Source organism: Phalacrocorax carbo, chromosome 16 (assembly GCF_963921805.1).
Source record: "Phalacrocorax carbo chromosome 16, bPhaCar2.1, whole genome shotgun sequence".
Taxonomy (NCBI): domain Eukaryota; kingdom Metazoa; phylum Chordata; class Aves; order Suliformes; family Phalacrocoracidae; genus Phalacrocorax; species Phalacrocorax carbo.
Genome location: NC_087528.1, coordinates 8,298,633 through 8,317,401, shown reverse-complemented (window position 1 = coordinate 8,317,401; position 18,769 = coordinate 8,298,633). Strand labels below are relative to the sequence as shown.

The following is an 18,769-nucleotide window of genomic DNA, read 5'->3' as shown; positions in this document are numbered from 1 at the left end:
TAAACATGTGCTGTTAAAGGCCTCAAGTGTTCCCTGCACCATTAATTGATATTTAATCAACCCTGAATAAATAAGAGAAGGCCCGATCTGCCCAGAGGATGGTATTTGTGGTGCTGATGTGCACAGTGGGGACATCGGTGCCTGGTGTTGGCGTCCCAGCTCCTTCTTCCCACAGCTCATTGCCTGGGAGCCGGAGCACGAGGAGGAGGCGACGGTGGTGACGGTGCGGCCCAACTTCCAGGACAGCATCCATGTGGGCTACGTGGCGGGGCTGCGGAAATTCGCCGAGTACCTCACCTCGGTGCTGTGCTTCACTACGCCGGGGGACGGCCCGCGCAGCCCCCCCCAGCTGGTGCGCACCCACGAGGACGGTACGGGGAGGCTCTGCGTTCCCGCGGGATGGACCCTGCCCGTGAGCGGCTCCCAGGGTGGGCGGGAGCAGCCCCAAGATGGGGCACCTGGTCCCACTGGTGCCACCGCTGGGGTTGTAGAACAGGGGTGCCACCGAGCCCTGGGAAGCCCCATCCAAGGGGAGCCTCATCCATGCTCTCTACTCACGGAAGTCCTGTGGGTGCTGAGGGCTCCTGCCCTTGAGTGCGCGGCTGCATGCTGAGCCTGGGCATCTTTGGGCAGTGCCTGGCCCCGTGGGACATCTCAGCTTCAGTGACATCCTGGACACATCCCTGAAGGTCAGCTGGCAGGAACCGCTGGAGAAGAACGGCATCCTGACGGGTAAGGGAGCACCAGTGGGTACCTAGCTCATGCATCAGACTCCTTCCCCCCCTGCGGCATCTCCCCCCGGCGGCATCTCCTCCTGGTCCTACTCAGCTCCTTGGGGTGGCTGACAAGGGTGGTTGATGTTTCAGGTTACCGGATCTCCTGGGAGGAGTACAACCGCACCAACACGCGGGTGACCCATTACCTGCCCAACGTCACCCTGGAGTACCGCGTCACCGGCCTCACCGCCCTCACCACCTACACCATCGAGGTGGCTGCCATGACCTCCAAGGGCCAAGGCCAGGTCTCCTCCTCCACCATCTCCTCGGGGGTGCCGCCAGGTGAGCGCGGCGGCATAGGGATGCCAGCAGGTTTCAGCCAGTGCTGGGGGTGAGTGGCTGGTGCCACCCACCCTGCCCTGTCCCCACAGAGCTCCCCGGTGCCCCCACCAACCTGGGCATCTCCAACATTGGACCCCGCTCCGTCACCCTCCAGTTTCGCCCAGGCTACGATGGCAAAACCTCCATCTCCCGCTGGCAGGTGGAGGTACAGGTATGGGGTGGCTTGGGGCGGGGTGAGGGGGTGCTGGGGGGCATCTCACCCCACTCCCATCCTGCAGGTGGGCCAGAGCAGTGAGGCCGAAGAGTGGGGGCTCATCCACCAGCTGGCTAACGAGCCCGACGCCCGCTCCATGGAGGTGCCCAACCTGAAGCCCTACACCTACTACAGGCAAGTGGCTGGGATGGTGCCATGGCATCCTCCCCAGGGGACTGGAGCCTTCTCACCCCTGCCGTGACCCCCACCTCTCCTCTCTCAGTTTCCGCATGCGGCAGGTGAACATTGTGGGCACCAGCCCCCCCAGCCTGCCCTCCCGGAGGATCCAGACCCTGCAGGCACCCCCGGACGTGGCACCCGCCAATGTCACCCTGCGGACAGCCAGTGAGACCAGCCTGTGGCTGCGCTGGATGGTGAGGCAGGGACCATGGCTCTGGGCGGGGGGCTGTACGCAGGGGCATGGGACTCATGGGGACAGGTGGGAGGGTGGGGAGCCGAAGGGGGTTGGAGCTGGGGTGGCTGCAGGAGCCTGGGGGTGATGGCACCTGTCTCTGCTGGCTGGGGCCAGCCCCTCCTGGAGCAGGAGTACAACGGGAACCCTGACTCGGTGGGCTACAAGATCTGGTATGCGCGTTTGGATGGGCGAGGGCAGCCGGCAGTGCATGTCGTCCGTGACCGTGTGGAGCGGGAGTACACCATCGAGGACCTGGAGGAGTGGACAGAGTACCGGGTGCAGGTCCAAGCCTTCAATGCCATCGGCTCGGGGCCCTGGAGCCACTCGGTGGTGGGACGAACCCGGGAGTCAGGTACTGCTGCCACTCCCCACAGCGCTGGGCACCCGCCCCAGTCAGATCTGGCCCTGACCCCGACTCCCATCCCACCACCAGTGCCCTCCTCTGGCCCCAGCAATGTGTCGGCGCTGGCCACCACCTCCAGCAGCATGCTGGTCCGATGGAGTGACATCCCTGAGGCAGACTGCAATGGCCTCATCCTGGGCTACAAGGTGAGCACCCACTCCAGCTCTGGCGCTGTGGCTCTGCCTGCAGCCCTGCCTGTGCCCTGCCAGCCTCGCTCGCAGACCTGGGGAGCATGGCTTTCTCTGGGGGGAATCACCCTGCAGACTACCAGGTCCCCGATTGTGCCACCTCCAAAAGATGGTGCCCATCTGTGCCAGCCCTGGCCACGCTGCTCTATGTTGGGGTGTCCAGGCGGGTCCCGGGGGCTGTGGCCCTTCCTGGCCATGTCACACGGGGTCTGTTGCAGGTGATGTACAAGGAGAAGGACTCAGACACGCGTGCCCAGTTCTGGCTGGCAGAGGGCAATGTCTCCCGCAGTGCCCAGCTGAGTGGGCTGGGCAAGTACACGCTGTATGAGATCCGTGTGCTGGCCTTCACCAGGATTGGCGATGGCGTGCCCAGCCAGCCCCCCATCCTCGAGCGGACGCTGGATGATGGTGGGTAACAGCACCTGGATGGGCAGTAAGACCCGAATGGGCTGGGGGAGTCCTTTGGGTGCCTAAGGCCTCCCCATCCCATCCCAACCCATTCTTGTTCCCTGGGTGATCCCCCTCACCCCCTAACCGGGACACCCAGGGCTTTCATTCCTGGTGCATGGCATCAAGCCCTGCTTGCACAGGGCCTGGTACTTTGCACACACTTGTTCACCCCCCGGTGAACCCCATCTCTCCCCTGTTCAGTGCCTGGGCCCCCTGTGGGGATCCTCTTCCCCGAAGTGAGGACCACCTCAGTGCGGCTTGTCTGGCAGCCACCCAAGGCACCCAACGGCATCATCCTGGGTAGGTGGGGAGCCATCCTGGTTGTGCCATGCCAGGATGCTCTGCAGAGGTCCTGTGGGAGCAGGGATCAGCATAGGGAGGCAGAGACCAGCTCCCTGAGATTCCCCCAGCGTCTCGGAGCCCATTGCCCCCAGGGCTGGGGATTCCCCGCTCAGCAGGCTGTGCTGGGTCCCTGGCTGTGTGCAAGCTCTCCTGTGCAGGGAGACAGAAACCCCTCATTGCTGGCCCCATGCGTGGGCAGGGATGGAGGAGGGAATTGTGCACAGGGGGCCCAGGATGGCGTCCCCTCTGCCAGCTCCACCATGCTGCTCCCTTCCCTGCAGCGTACCAGGTCACCCACCGCCTCAACACCACCATGGCCAACGCGGCCGCCGTGGAGGTGCTGGAGCCCAGCGCCCGGCAATACACAGCCACCGGCCTCCAGCCCGAGGCCACCTACCTCTTCTGCATCGTGGCACAGACCCGCAAGGGCTGGGGCGAGGCGGCCGAAGTCCTCGTGGTGACCACGGAGAAGAGAGGTAACAGGGGGTCCAGCCTGTGGTGGGGGGCTGTGTGTGCCCACAGTGTGCCCGCAGTGCTCCCAGCCCCTCGCCCTTTCCAGACCGCCCGCAGCCCCCCGGGAAGCCACTGGCGCAGCAGGAGGAGGTGCGAGCCCGCAGTGTGCTGCTGTCCTGGGAGCCGGGCAGCGACGGGCTCTCCCCTGTCCGCTACTACACGGTGCAGACCCGCGAGCTGCCCGATGGCGAGTGGGTGCTGCATTCTGCCTCCATCAGCCGCAATGCCACCGCCTTTGTTGTGGACAGGTGAGGCACGGGCTGGCCCTGAGCAGTGCTGTGGGGTGATGGGGAGCCGGGGAGATGATGGGCTTTGCTTTGGGCAGTTGCCCCATGCCTCAGTTTCCCCATCTGATGAGAAGTGCTTACACCAGAGTTGGGAAGCACCAGCTGACATGCCCTGTGGGGTGGCTCACGGGGTCACCCCCTGGCCTCACTGTCCCTGTCCTCCTCTGCTCCCATCCAGGCTGAAGCCCTTCACCTCCTACAAGTTCCGTGTAAAGGCAACGAACGACATCGGGGACAGCGAGTACAGCGAGGAGTCAGAGTCGCTCACCACCCTGCAGGCGGGTCAGTGCAGGCTGTGGCTCCTGGGGCAGGGAGAGGGCATCCCCCCCCCTGCCTGGGCATCCCCCTGTGCCCAAGGCATCTCCAGAGCCTCACTGCGCACTTCTTGTCTGCAGCACCCGAGGAAGCCCCCACCATCCTCTCCGTCACCCCACACACTACCACATCAGTGGTGATCCGCTGGCAGGTACTGTCCCCTCTGCCTTGTGGGCTGTTGTGGGACCAGCCACTCCCTCACCTTGGGAGGTGGCACTGAGGCGTGCCGGGGACAGCCATCTCGGGGTGCTGGGGAGCCCTGGGTCAGAGCAGCCCCTCACTGCCCTCCCCATGCAGCCCCCAGCCGAGGACAAGATCAACGGGATCCTGCTGGGTTTCCGCCTCCGCTACCGCGAGCTGGTGTACGACAGCCTGCGTGGCTTCACCCTGCGTGGCATTGGCAACCCTGGCACCACGTGGGCTGAGCTCACCCGTGAGTGCTCGTGGCCCTGCAGAGCCTGGGGGTGCATGGCTGGAGGGGTGGGCCAGTGGTGGCGGGTGGAAGTCAGGGCAGGACAGCATTCTGCGCTCCACAGCCCCTCCTGGGTACCAGCCTGGAGCTGTCAGGGTCAGGTTGTGCCCCACGGAGCTGTCACCGGCCCCCTCGTGTCACCAGGTCTGTGGTCCCTAATGCACTTGTCTGCGATGTCGCTGGTTCGGTCCTGCTGTGCTCAGCCCCCATGTCCCTCTAGTGCAGGTGTCCACGTATCTGCATCTAACACGGGTGTCTGTGTGATGTCCTGCTGTGTGTGTCTGGGTGTGCTGCCATCCTCAGACCCCAAAGGGAATGGGGTCACATCCACTCTGGGGGCAGCAGGGACACAGGTGACAAGGGCAGGGCCCAAGGCCGGACCTCACCCTATCCACCGCTCTCAGCTGCAGTCGGAGCCCCATGGAGACCCCAGTACCCAGACCCAGCCTGTGCCGCTCAGGGGCTGGAGGACAGCCCCATTGGCACCTGGGGGTGGCAGGGCCCTTGTGGGGGACCCCTGGCCTGCCCTGGGGTGGGCAGCTGTGCTGGGTGGGTGCTCACAGGTGGGAGCCCACCTGTGCCGTGAGCAGGACTAACTGGCTGCCTGCTCTCCCTGCCCCGTGCCGCCCAGCCGCCTACGCCGTGCACAACCTCAGCGAGGTCTCCCTCACCCAGTATGAGCTGGACAGTAAGTCACCGCTCCCCCTGCCCCTCCTTGCCTCCCCATGCATGTTCCTCCTACTGCCACCCCCCCTGCATGTCCCTCCCATCTGCCTGCCTATGCAGTGGGCTGGCTTGCATGCCCTGGCCCAGGGGCCATCTCTGCCTATCCCCTCCTGTTGCTCCTTGGGGAGCCCCCCAGCAAAGGGGGCTCTTCTGGCTCCCCCAGGGGTAATGGGACCCCCACACCACTGGCTGGAGGGAGGGCCCCCCTCACCTGGCCTTCCTGTTCCCCCCGCAGACCTGAGCAAGCACCGGCGCTATGAGATCCGCATGAGTGTGTACAACGCCGTGGGTGAGGGCCCCCCCAGCCCTCCCCAGGAGGTCTTCGTGGGCGAAGCGGGTGAGTCCGCTGGCAGGGCCCTGCCTCACGAGGGGAGCTGCGGGGAGGGGGCTCGACTGCCCTGGTGCCTTACGCTCCTACAAGTGCAGCAGCCCCACGGCCCCCCATCCCGCCTGCACACCTCTGATGTGCCGAGACAAGGCAGTGCATCCCCCTGCATCGAGGGGGGCTTTCCCCCACCCTGGTCTCAGCTGGTCTGTGACACTGTCCCCTCCTTCGGCACAGTGCCCACCGGCGCGCCACAGAACGTGGCAGTGCAGGCGGCCACGGCCACCCAGCTGGATGTCACCTGGGAACCGCCACCCGCTGAGAGCCAGAACGGGGACATCCAGGGCTACAAGGTACCGCACCTCGTCACCTGGGAGCCGGCACCGAGCTGGGGCTCAGGGACACTGGGTGCCCTGGGAAGGTGCTGGGTTCCTGAGGGGGCACAGGGTGCCCTGGGGAGATGCTGGGTGTCGTGGGGGGCTGAGCTCCCCTGGGAGATGCTGTGTGTGCTGTTGGATCTGGGGAGATGCTGCATGCCCTGGGAGATGGTATGCGTGCCGTTGGGGAAGGGATTCTGGGGAGGTGCCGGGTGCCCCGGGGAGATGCCGGGTGTCCCATCCCGGTGCCGAGCGGCCGCGGGGCGGCAGGTGGCGCCGTCGGCCCTGGGATGCGGCCGGGATGCCCAGCCCCGTGCTCCGGGCACCTCCTGGGCCACATCCATTGTGGTTCCTTTTGCTCATCCCTGTCTTGTAAGGTTTAGCCACAGCTCAAAGGTCATCTCGGCACGTTTGATCCGCAGCACAGCGGTGCCGGTGGCTGCAAGCGGGGGTCATGTCTGATGCCCGGCACAGCCTGGAGCCGTTCTGGAGAAGAGGCCATTCCCTTCCCTCTGGCATGCTCTCAGCCCCCAGCCACTCTGAGGCAGGGGCTTAGGAGCCCAGGCAGGGCTGCGTGGGGTGTTTGGGCACAGCAAAGGGGGTGAGACAGGCCCGATCCATGCATCACCTGCGCCTCCTCCTCCTGCAGATCCATTTCTGGGAGGCACAGCGCCAGAACGAGAGTGCGCGGGTGAAGACACTCTTCCTGCCCGAGAACGGCGTGAAGCTGAAGAACCTGACGGGGTACACCTCATACTGGGTCAGCGTTGCTGCCTTCAATGCTGCAGGAGATGGACCCCGCAGCACCCCCGTGCAGGGGCGGACACAGCAGGCAGGTGGGGCCCGTGGCATGGCTCCCTGCAGCCCTTTGGGTTGTACCAGCGCCCTCCTGCCCCTGGGCTCTGTGGGGAGGTGTCTCCATGGGTCCAGCTCTGGTGATGTCCTGCTGATGCCCCTTAATCCCTGCTGCACCCCGGCTCCTGCTCCTGCAATCCCGACCTCACCCCAGAATGTTTGTAGGTTGGGGGCACAGGGAAATGCATGTCTTGCCTGAGACTTGAGAATAATGAAGGTCTCAGGAGAAGAGACAAGGAGACTCATTCCCCTAGCCATGCGCGGTGGCCTGACAGGGTCTTTGCTGCAGTGGGGGTAGTGGCACAGCGGGGTGGCACCAAGATGGTGTGAGATGGTGATGATGACTGCCCCCACCATGTTAGGGTGGAGGCAAGGAGGGGGGCTGGCTTGGTGCTGGGGGTGTCCCCTGGGAGCACTGAGCTGGCCCTGATCACCCTGCTCCCTCGCAGCCCCCAGCGCCCCTGGCTCCATCCGGTTCAGTGAGCTGACCACCACATCGGTGAACGTGTCCTGGGAGCCACCACCACAGCCCAATGGCATCCTCGATGGCTACAGGCTGGTCTATGAGCCCTGCATGCCCGTGGATGGTGAGGGCATGGCAAGGGCACTGGGGGGAGGCTGGGGGCACTGGGGGGAGCTGGGAGGTCTCCAGGGAAGACCTGGCTCAGCCTCCGTCCCCACAGGTGTCAGTAAGATTGTGACAGTGGACGTGAAGGGGAACAGCCCGCTGTGGATGAAGGTGAAGGACCTGGCCGAGGGTGTGACGTACCGGTTCCGGATCCGGGCCAAAACCTTTGCCTATGGGCCGGACGTTGAGGCAAACATCACTACGGGGCCTGGAGAAGGTAGGGGGGGACAATGGGGATGCCGTGCAGGGGTGAGGGAGGAGATGTGGCGGGGACGGTTCCCCCGGTACCACCGGGGCTGGCATGGCCACATGCCAGTTTGTACCCCTGTGCCGCCAGCTCTGCTCTGGGTTTTCAGGTGCCCCTGGGCCTCCCGGCGAGCCCTTCATCTCCCGCTATGGCTTGGCTATCACCATCCACTGGTCAAGTGGGGACCCCGGCCAAGGGCCCATCACCAGATACGTCATTGAAGCCCGCCCTTCAGGTACTGCAGCTCCTCTCTGCTTTCCATCCCTACCTTGTTCCTGGTGGTACCTTGGGTTCAGGAGAAAGGGAAACTGAGGCAGAGAGTGCTGACTGCTCCCAGGCCACCTGATCGGCCGGGTTGGGGGTTAGGACGTGGGTGTCTGGGGTGTCGGCCACGTGCTGGTCCATGAGGACCACGCTGCCGAGTGGGTGCTGACTAGGGCTGATGGAAAGGGGCTGGTGAGCCACGGAGCAGCACCCATCGATGCTGCTGCGTTCATGGGTGTGGAGGTCCTGACGTTCCCCCAGCCAGGAAAGGGGGTTTGAGGTGTACCAAGGCTATCCCAAAATGGGAGAGCCCTGCTCCTGTGCAGGCAGGGCTGGCAGCCAGGACTCACCATCCCCACAGCAGGGAACCAGGAGGCATGGCCACGCTCTCTCCTGCAGCCCCGAGTTAATGATTTCTCCCTGCCACAGAGAGCACAGCTTAGACAACAGTCACTAGTGGGGGTCGGTACCACTCCCCACATGGTGGGCCAGCATCCAGGAGGGAAACCTCTCACTCCTGTGAGCCCATGGGGCTGCTGGGGTGCTCGGCGGCTGTGGTAGTAGCACATCCCCGGGAGCTGCCTTGTCCTTGGCTGGGGCAGATGATTGATTAGGTGTGTGCATCACTACAGCTTTTTAATGATGCTGCAGGGAGCAAGGTCAGGGCCTGCCGGGGCTGGGAGGACCGGGCAGACAGCAGAGGGTACATGCTCCCGGATGGAGGGAGATCAGCCTCTCATCCTGGGGACCCCCCCAGAGCTGGTCCCCACCTCCCAGGCCCCTTCTCTTTTCCAGACGAGGGTCTCTGGGACATCCTCATCAAAGACATCCCCAAGGAGGTGACCTCCTACACCTTCAGCATGGACATCCTCAAGCAGGGGGTCAGCTATGACTTCCGTGTCATCGCTGTGAACGACTATGGCTATGGGACCCCCAGCACGCCCTCCCCCTCTGTGTCAGGTAGCCAGTAGGGGCAGCATGCGGGTGTCCCTGGGGGGATGTTGTCACCCCTGTGCTGGAGGAAGTCCCAACATTGCTTTGTTCCCATGGCCAATGCTGAAACCCATATCCTTGACCCTTCCTGGCTCCCACAGAGCCCCAAATCCCCCTGCCAGCAGTGTCTGCCAGCACTCCCCTTGCAAAACCTCCTGTTAGCCCGCTTTAACCCACTCCCTCACGTGGATCCAGGTCTCACAAAGTTCCCCAAGGTGATCTCATGCCCTGAAACAGGGTCTCCCCATGCATACTGGTTTGCCCCATCATACCCATCCCCCCTCCTGATCTTCCCTGCTGTGCCCCAGCCCAGAAAACCAACCCATTCTACGAGGAGTGGTGGTTCCTGGTGGTCATCGCCCTGGTAGGGCTCATCTTCATCCTCCTGCTCGTCTTTGTGCTCATCATCCGCGGGCAGAGCAAGAAGTATGCTAAGAAGTCAGACTCAGGTGAGTGTCAGGGGTGTGGTGGGTGGTGATGGGACCCTCTGGGGTGCCAGCGGGGGGGTGCAGAGCCTTGACCCCATAGGAGCTTCTCTGGGGCCTCCCTGCCTGCCTTTGGGGTCTGAGCAGGGTGGTGGGAGCCTGCCACCCTGCCTGCCTCAGGGCATGGCTCCTCCAGAGACCCAGTGGCTCTGGACTGGACCCGCTCTCCCAGACCCCAGAAATCTGGGTCATCTGGTAAAGGTGCTGTGGGCTTTCCAGAGAGCGCCAGGAGCTAAAGATTAAATCAGCGACTTGTCCTGCTGTCAGCTGCAGAGGCAGGGCAGCCCGGGGGCTCAGCAGAGGTCATCGGGATTAGTCAAACACAGCTCTGTTTTCTTAGCTGTATCAAGGGCTCAAATTGTGGGGAAAATCCAGACCTTCGCGTTAAGCAAACAGAGTTGCTGAGCCAAAAGCCAGAGGCGATGGGGCAGGTCAGGGTGTGAGCCAAGGCGGGCAGGCTCGGCATGGCCAGCGGTGCTGGGCATGGGCCTGATGCATGGCTGCAGCGCTGGGACTGGCACCTCATGGGGCATCCCCAGACTTTGGTCTCTCCAGCGCTGGAGCCGGCACAACCCTCCCCGAGCCATTCCCCAGACCTCCCATGCGGGGTCCAGGCCCCCCCGCCGCCGCTGTGCTGCCTGGGGAGGGTCTGGAGGAGGCTGAGCATCTCACCCTGCAGGGAATGGCTCCAAGGCAACTGCCCTGAGCCACGGCGAGATGGTGAGTCTGGATGAGGGCAGCTTCCCTGCTCTGGAGCTCAACAACCGGCGCCTCTCTGTCAAGAACTCTTTCTGCCGGAAGAATGGCATCTACACCCGGTAGGGATGCCTCACCGCAGCTGCCACCCAAGGCAGGGGGGAGTTTTTCAGATATTGTGCCCACCCCTCCATCATGCACTTGCTGTGGGATGGGCACAGAGCTGGGGAGAGCTGGCACCTCAGGGGGGTGACCCTGTTCTGCCCGATGTCCCCCCTGCTATGAGCTGCAGCCTCTGCCTCCCCGCCACCAGCCCTGACATGCCAGGATGCTGAACAGCCTGAAAAGCTGGGAATCCCTGAGAGCCCATGGACCATGGGCAGGGTCCCTGGGAGGCGCTCAGCATGGCTTAGGGATGGTCCCTGAGCCTGCCCTGGGCGATGGCTGGGATCATCCCTGCGTGGCACTGCCCTGAGGGGGGACCCGTGCTGAGCACCTGCCTCTCCCCGAGGTCCCCACCGCGGCCCAGCCCTGGCAGTCTCCACTACTCGGACGAGGATGTGACCAAGTACAACGACCTGATCCCTGCCGAGAGCAGCAGCCTGACAGAGAAGCCCTCCGAGGTCTCCGACTCTCAGGTGACCGCCCAGGGCTGCCCGCAGGGATGGGGACCCAGGGCAGGGGGATGCAAGGGCAGGATGGGTGGTGCTGGGAGCCCTCCCTGGGCATCAGCCCCAGTTCCTACCCACCAAGATGCAGGTCCTGGTGCACCTTTGGGAAAAGCAGTGCTGGTCCCGCTCCCCTGCCCCATCCTGCCGTTTTAGGCAACGGCACCCCCTGTGGCTTTGCAGCACGGAGCCAGCACGAAGCTGGCACAGCCCCCAACGCATGGGCTGGGGATGTGGCACCGCAGGGGACCCCCAGGGCTGCCGGGGACAGGGCATGGGAAGGCAGTGGGGTCGGGTACTGTCCCGCTGCCCGGTCACTGGTGGCAACGGCCGTGGCTCTGCCAACCCTGCAAAATGGCACCTTTGTCTCCTCCCGAAGAAACGGGCAGCTGTGGCCGGGCAGGATCGTGGTCACAGGCAGCTCCCTGGGCAGGCAGCCCCTGGGGAGGCTACAGGAGCAATCCCCCCGGGATGGATGCTGGGCAGCATCTGGAAAGACTAGCCTGAAGCCTGGGGGGAGGTCCTGGGGGTCCCCATGGCCGTCACCAAGCAGGAGCAGGACCAGGGGGCCCCCCTACCGCTGCCTGGACCGGCTGTTTCTTTTGCCTTCACACGGTGGATGCCGTCCGCTCCCTCTTGCCTGAGCGGGGCTCAAGTGGCTTTTGAGGAGCTGTGAAGAGCGGCGGGAGCTGGTGCTGGCGCAGAGCAGCTTCCCCAGCGCCCTCAATGGGCCCTTTGTGCACGGTGAGGGGAAGCTGAATTCAATTACCACCAGTGGGGAGGCAGGGCCGCCAGCCCCCGCCTCCCAGAAACACCCTCCCCACCAGCCTGGGGGCATCACAGCCTCGGGGGCGCCCCCAGCAGGGCCCCAGGACCCTGCAACCTTTTTGTATGAGGTTTTATTTTGCTCTAGCAAGAGGCAGAACCACCCCAGCAGTGTGGCAGCCATCCCAGACCCTGAAGTCTTTTGGGAGGTGCTTGCCAGCATCCCCAGAACACCACTGGGAAAGCTCACCCTACTTTTGGGGCTTGGGGGTGGTGCTCCCCACCGCATGCTCACCCCCCCATCCTGTTCTTTAGGGCAGCGACAGCGAGTACGAGGTGGACCCCGGCCACCAGAAAGCCCACTCCTTTGTCAACCACTACATCAGCGACCCCACCTACTACAACTCCTGGCGGCGGCAGCAGAAAGGCATCTCACGGGCGCAGGCGTATAGCTACACCGAGAGCGACTCGGGGGAGCCCGACCACGCACCCCTCTCCAACAGCACCTCCACGCAGCAGGGCAGCCTCTTCCGCCCCAAAGCCAGCAGGACTCCCACCCCCCAGACCACCGGCAACCCCCCCAGCCAGCCTGGTACCCTCTACCGCCCACCCAGCAGCCTGGCCCCTGGCTCCAGAGCCCCTATTGCTGGATTTTCTTCTTTCGTTTGATATTTAAACAGAAGCAAAAACAAACAGGAAAAAAATTATAAAAAAAAAGAAAAAAAAGAAAAGCCCCAAGAAATTAAGGAGAAAAAAAAAAAGCAGCAAGGGGAAGAAGAGGAAGAAGAAGCGGAGAGGCCGAAGGGCCCCAGGGATGGCAGCAGTGCCATAGAGGGCAGCGGCCTCAGGCTCAGCACCACGATGGATGTTTCACTTTCTCGGCAGTGCCGGAGCAGAACTCCAAGCGCCTTCCCTGGGACTGAGGAGCAAAACCTAGCTCCTCTTTTTGGCCAAAGCTTTCTGCATTACTGACTCCTTGGCTGAGGTGGGGCAGGAGGGCTCAGAGTGCCAGCAGGATCGCACCGGACTTTGCTCTTGGCACCTGCTGTGGCTCTCCCCAGGCTGCTGCCAGCCTCGCCGGGGTCCCATGGGTGCTGTTGGGCTGGGTGCAGGGGCTTTTGCCATGCCAAACCCTAGCCCCTCCACCAGCCTCTGCTTGTGGATCTCCTGGGACATGGGGACAAGTGGTGACAGAGAGACTGCTGACTGTGAGGGAAGAGGGGCTCTGCTGATTTAAACCTTCTGGACATGAAATCCCAAACCTGGACCCCACCAAACCCTGGGGAAGGGGGTAGCTACTGTGCCAGGACCCCAGGGGGCAATCAGTTCCTCCCCCCATTTGCCCCCCCACCCAGGAGAATCCAGGACTTAAACCCCAGGAGCACCCTGCTGGGGTGCATGCAGTGACCCCCCTGATTTTGCACCCTGGGGCCACAGAGGGGCTCTGGCAAGGGCTCAGCCCAGGTGATACGGTGACTGTAGCTACCTGTGTGCATTTCTGGTGGGTTTTGGTTTGTTTTTTTTTTTAAATGGGGTTTTGTGCAGAGATCTGGGCGCACAAGGGGCGCACGGGAGCAGCAATGCCTGGGGGGACTCTGAGGCCGTTTTGGTGGTCTCTGCATAGCAAAACCCCCGCAGTGCCTACCGGTGAGCCAGGCACCAGCCCAGTGGGGCCACGGCACCGGGGCTGAGCTGAGGGAGATGCCAATAAACAGCCTGAGGATCAGCCTGTCTTGCCTCTCTGTCACCCTGTTGCGGCAGAGAAGGGGCTGGCAGGATGTGTCCGTCTGTCCTGTTGCCGCAGCTGGGTTTGTGTCTGCCCTATGGCACTGGGGAAGGAGATGGGCTGAGGGTGCCAGAGGCTATGGTGCCAGGATAGGGCCCAGAACAGTACAGAGAGCTGTGATGGCTGTATCCCTGTGTTCCCATCCCAGAGCAGTGGCGTCTGTGGTTGGAGGGAAAGGGGACCCAGTGATGGGATAGGGGAGGAGGGAGGTGACCCCACTGCCACTGGGCGCTTGTGGCATTACCACCACCAGGGGTTTCTCCTGGGGTGGCTTGCAGCTGCCCTTCCTGCCTGCTCTGCCCTTCAGGCCTGGCAGAAAAATTTGGGTGACGTGCTTGTTTTATCACCCATCAACCCACTGGCAGCAAACAGCATGGGTCTGGAGCCGAGGGCTGGGGAAGGCTCAGCCTGCCGACAGCACCAGCAAAACACCGGCACCCACTTCCTTGGCTGGGGGCTGTTCCCTCACAGGGGGCTGACCAGGACTGGGGGCTGTGAGGTCTGCACAGCCCCCCACCACAGGACCTGGCTTAGAGCCCCCTGCAGGCACATACTTGGACCCTCACCCCGGCATGGGCAAGAGCCTGGGGCTGCCAGAGTGAGCATTTTTCAGGTGCTGCATTTGGGGACTGCTTGGAGCTGGGGGTGCGTGACCCAGTGCCAGCTCCCCCGCTTCACCCGTCCCCTGGGCTGCGGACACTGCGGTGGCATTGCTCCTGAGTCCCAGCCACCGGCAGAAGCGCCGTCCCTGCCTCAGCACATCGCTATGGCCCTGGAGCCGGAGCTGGCAGGGAGCAGAGGGCATTTCTGGCAGGTGACTCATCTGACCTACTTCAGAGCTGGCACTGAAGGGAGCACAGCACCCAGGGGTGCCCGTCACTCCCTGGGCAGTGAAGGGAGCCCTGATGCCCCACTCAGGTGGAGACATTTTCATGGGGGCAGAGGGCAGGGGTTTGTGTTTGACCAGACAAACCCTTCGCCTCGTTTGCAGCCCGGCTCCAGCCCCAGGTGTCCCGGCTTGTGCAAGAGAGACCTTCCTCCCACCAGGGCTGGGACACTGAGCTGCCAGAGGCATGGGGCAGAGCAGGTCTGGGGAGTTGAGCGACACAGGCGAGCTCCTCATGTGAGGGATGTTTCTCGTGCAAGGGATGCTCCCTGTGCAAAGGACGCTCTCCATGCGGGGGATGCTCCCCTCCCGCGCAGGGCACATGCCAGCCCTTGGGAGCAGCAACAACGCAGCAAGCACCAATGCAGCCCCTGGACGTGGACCCCATTGCGAGGACAGCAGGACGCGGGCCCTGGGAGGCACCTGCATGGGGTCTGGGCGTGCACCCCGGCATGGTGGTGTGCTGCAGCCCCGGCAGCTGAGGCAGAGCAGAGCCCAGGACCTGCTCGCACACCATGGCCTGGCTCGTCCCTGGCCCCAAAGAGATGAAGCCAGAGGGTGAAGCAACGTCTGTGGCAGGTTTGGAGCTGGTGCTGTTTTGGGAGGTGAAGCCACCCATGCAGATGTGGCTGGAGCGCCTGGAGCCCTGTGGCAGCGGTGGCAAAGCCAAAGCGAGCCCTTTTACTCGTGGTTTCCACAGCTGACGGATGCAGCACCCAAGGAAGCGGTGGATCAAACATCCCACCACAGCAGCAGGTTTGCCCTGTGCTCCCTGGGGAATCTCCTCAGGATGGGCTGGGAGCTGCACAGGGCACAAAGCCTGGTATGGGCATAGCAGAGATGGGCTGAGTGCCAGTGGCACTAGCTGGAGCTCTCACTCACCTGTGCTGCCTCAGTTTACCCATGGCACAGATGCAACCAGACTGGCTGGGCTCACGGTGAAAGATCTGTGCTCCCTGCCGAGCATAGCTGTCTCTCTCCCACATCAGCTTTCACCATGCTGCTGCCACAACCTGCTCTTTCCAAAAGCCCCTCCTGCCATCCCGGTCCCTCCAGGCAGGTCTGGGCTGCCCGTGCCCAGCCCCGCTGCTGCCTGCGCTGCCGGCTCTCCAGGCTGCTCTGTGCAGCGGACGGGCAGGGTGAGCTGTCAGCAGCAATCAGTCCCTGGGGACTGAATTGGCCTTGACGTACCTCCCAACTGCTGCTCAGCACTGGCCTGTGGTTCTCCCAAGGGCAGAGCACTGCTCGCTTATCAGGGCTGGTGAGCCAAAGCAGGGCAGAGGGGAGGAGCTGCACCCTCAGGCCTCACCGTGCAGATGGGGCAGCGCTGGAGCCGTACCTGCTCGCTGCCCCAGATGTGATAGGGAGCTATTTATGTGCCAGAAATGGGATTTGTGACCGGTAAAGCTGGGCTGAATTCTGTGATTTATTTTTATTTCTTTATTTTAGTTGAAGCAATGTGTCTGTTGGAGGAGTCAGGTAGCAACAGTTTATTTTCCAGTTTGAGATTAGATCAAGCAAGGAGTAATCAGAGCAAAGAGAAATGCTCGTTGTGCAGTGGAGGAGAAGCAGCCCTGCAGCCTGGGCTTTCCCTTTCCTCCAGATTTCTCCGATTCCCTGCCAGCTCCTGGGGCAGAGCTGAGTGTCCCCACCTTTCCCTTGCCTTGGGCCGCAGAGACAGGGACAGCCCTTCCTGCCATGCCAAGGGCTAGACGGGACTCGGCGCATCCTCAGAGCCCCACGTGCCCCGGGCTCTGCTGCCTCCTGCACCGTGCCAGGCTGTGAAGCTCGTGGCACAGGCAGAGCTGACGGCAGCAGAGCCCTCCTGGGGCGGCGGGGAGAGGAGAGCGGCGGAGAGGACGGGCCCAGGTTTGTGCACCCTCTCCCACAGGGGTGGGTGCCCAGTGCATGCATGCTGTGGCACCCTGGCTGAAGGGGTCCCTGTGCCGAAGCTGTGCCAGGGCAGGGCGTTTCCATGCAGCAGCCACGGTCCAAGTGGGATTCCCCAGGGGACGCTGGGACAGCTGCATGGCAGGCAGGCGATGGGTTCCCGGGCAGGCAGCAGGCTGTGCGAGCCTGTTCCCCAGCAGTGCCAGCCAGGGGAGCATGTCAGGTGGGCAAGGCGGGTGGCTGCACGGGGAGCCTTCCCACAGCAGGCTCCGACCTGCACACAGCTTGTCGTGGCACTCACCCATGCACCCACGGGTGCCAGCGGTGAGCGGGCAGTGCCATCCTGCCAGGGCGTGCTGGTTAGCCAGATAACCACTCACCCCATGGCAGACTGCACGGGGAAGGGGTGAAACCCCACATCTGTGGGTGCAAGCTGGTGTCCGTGGGGTTGGCGGGGGCTGTTGTGGAGGTTTTTGGCAGTGGTTGGTGCTGGGCTTTGGGGCTGGAGGGGTGTGGGGGGACTGTGAGTCCCATTCCTGGCACCCTGGGGTGCCCTGCTGCAGTGCTCGGGGAAAGCACCCAGCTCCCACGGCAGCATCTCCTGCGCAGCCAAGGCAGCGTTGGCAGGCAAAGCTGGCAGGCGCTGGCAGCAGGAGGAGGGGACTGGGCTGCCGGGAAACTCGGGCACTTCTCCCTGCCCTGCTTTTCAAAGTGCTTTTCAATCCTTTTCTTTTTTCTTCTCTGCTTTCAAAAGCTGCTGAGAAGCAGTAAAAGGAACCAGCGATGGGTTCAGGAAGGGTGGGAGCGATGCAGCCACCCGCTCTGTGCTCCTGAGCCTCCCAGCACCCCGACCTTGTTGCCATCACCCCAGGGCCAGATCCAGCCCGGGGCTCTGCGTGGCTCAAGCTGCTGTGGAGGAGAGGGGAGGGGGCCTGTCTCTCCCAGGCAGTTTTTCAAGTTGAGTGGGTGCCTGCTCTTCCCAGACGGAGTTAGGCCAGCCTACGGGAGCCTTCCCCTGCAGCTCCCACCAGCCGGATGATTTTAATGCCTCCTGACTGAGCTGTCTCAGCCAGCACCGTGCTCCCGTGACAGCGTCAGGTGAGGCGAGAGGCACCTCACCGGTGCCATGCCGGCCTTTGAATAACACACACTGACTCCATGCAAGTGTGTAGTGCTGCCGGCGGGGGCTCTGGCAAACTTTCCTCCTCTTCCTCACCCACCAACAAACCATCGCTGCATCCTGCGGTGGCCCCCAGGAGACCCCTGCTCAACTCTGGGCACAGAGATTTGCCTCCTGCCTCAGTTTCCCCATATGAAAAGCAAGGAAAATAAAATTTGCCAAACAAACTGGCTATGAAAATGACACTGGTGTGAGCCAAGGAAGCAGCATGGCCTGGGAAGCAGACTGCAGGCACCAGCAGAGGCAGGGTTCTGCTGGACACCCGGGCTGCGGGCAAAGGCCGTGCCCTCCTGGGTGGTTTGGCCATGGTGGTCAGTCCGGCAGAGCCTCTCCACTGTGCCAACCCCGGCGTTTCCGCAGTATCGCGCTCGCCTCCGCTGTCCACAGGAGTGACAGCTCATGGTTACGCTGCGAGCAGCCTCCTGCCCTTCCCACGGGGGGAAGTGTCTGCGCTGGATAAGCTGTCAAAGCGCCTGGTGCTGCCCAGCCCGGCTCCAACCACAGCCCCGGACCCCGGGTTGCTGCTGCTGAGCCCGGGGAATGGAGCTCCTCGCACCAGTGACATGAGAAATCTTTGGCCCCCCGCAGCGTCATGCGGCAGCACCCGAACCTCCAGGGTCGCACATCCGGGCCATCCTGGGACCCTACTCGCCATCTCCCCACACCCCAGCCTGGATCCCTCTGAAGAGGCACCAGACGCTCCAGAATATGCAAGAAACGCAGCATTAGGCAGATTCAGGATAATCTCGTCTCTCCCGCCCCTTTTCTCCCACAAAGGTCTCGCCTTAATCCCCGAGAGTGGCTGTTCAGCCCTGCACTCTCCCTTTCAGCTCATTGCCAGCTCCGGGGGGCCGGGGTGACCCATCATCACCTCCTGGCCATGGACCACCCAACAGCCCCACGGCCTGGAGGGGTCCTGCAGCCCCCCGAGGGCGACGGAGCAGCAGGGCTGGCCGGGTGCAGAGAGCTGGGGGAGGGCAGAGGGCAAGTGTGAGTGCTGCAGCCTCATGGGTGTCACGGTCACGAGTGGAACAGGGACACTGATGTTCCCTGGGGGCCGAACCCACCTCCTCCCAGCAGTTCGGTTCAGCTCTTAAACCCCCTTAATTAACTAGAGCCGGTCACCCCGCACCTTTCCAACCCTCGGCCGGACTGCCAGGGGTGCAGCCAACCCCCTGCTCCGCCCCGGGAAACCCACTCGTGACTTCCTCCCCCCCGAGGGAAGGGATCTGGGACCCCTCACCTCCGCCGATCGCTGCACCTCGCCCCATGGCGGGGCCCGGGACCCCACTCGGGACCCCA

The 18,769-nt window shown here is 63.3% G+C and overlaps 1 protein-coding gene across 2 annotated transcripts in view; it reads left to right on the top strand.

Moving 5' to 3' along the window:
- The window catches only part of SDK2 (sidekick cell adhesion molecule 2), a 51,102-nt gene extending 37,651 nt beyond the window's left edge, over positions 1–13,451 (top strand). Inside the window, exons 19-45 of one of the 2 annotated variants that reach the window (XM_064467022.1) lie at positions 176–371; positions 634–732; positions 867–1,058; positions 1,148–1,263; positions 1,337–1,446; positions 1,535–1,685; positions 1,841–2,078; positions 2,160–2,275; positions 2,536–2,725; positions 2,969–3,067; positions 3,391–3,585; positions 3,669–3,870; positions 4,088–4,191; positions 4,305–4,375; positions 4,522–4,657; positions 5,328–5,384; positions 5,658–5,759; positions 5,985–6,100; positions 6,774–6,960; positions 7,429–7,566; positions 7,663–7,824; positions 7,964–8,089; positions 8,914–9,078; positions 9,420–9,560; positions 10,276–10,414; positions 10,804–10,930; positions 12,041–13,451. In XM_064467022.1, coding sequence (XP_064323092.1) covers positions 176–371; positions 634–732; positions 867–1,058; positions 1,148–1,263; positions 1,337–1,446; positions 1,535–1,685; positions 1,841–2,078; positions 2,160–2,275; positions 2,536–2,725; positions 2,969–3,067; positions 3,391–3,585; positions 3,669–3,870; positions 4,088–4,191; positions 4,305–4,375; positions 4,522–4,657; positions 5,328–5,384; positions 5,658–5,759; positions 5,985–6,100; positions 6,774–6,960; positions 7,429–7,566; positions 7,663–7,824; positions 7,964–8,089; positions 8,914–9,078; positions 9,420–9,560; positions 10,276–10,414; positions 10,804–10,930; positions 12,041–12,394 — 4,029 coding nt within the window. In that variant the 3' untranslated portion in view covers positions 12,395–13,451. Of the gene's footprint in view, positions 1–175; positions 372–633; positions 733–866; positions 1,059–1,147; positions 1,270–1,336; positions 1,447–1,534; positions 1,686–1,840; positions 2,079–2,159; positions 2,276–2,535; positions 2,726–2,968; positions 3,068–3,390; positions 3,586–3,668; positions 3,871–4,087; positions 4,192–4,304; positions 4,376–4,521; positions 4,658–5,327; positions 5,385–5,657; positions 5,760–5,984; positions 6,101–6,773; positions 6,961–7,428; positions 7,567–7,662; positions 7,825–7,963; positions 8,090–8,913; positions 9,079–9,419; positions 9,561–10,275; positions 10,415–10,803; positions 10,931–12,040 lie in introns of both variants that reach the window. The other variant, XM_064467021.1, reaches the window with a different exon arrangement.
- Positions 13,452–18,769: the final 5,318 nt, after the last annotated feature.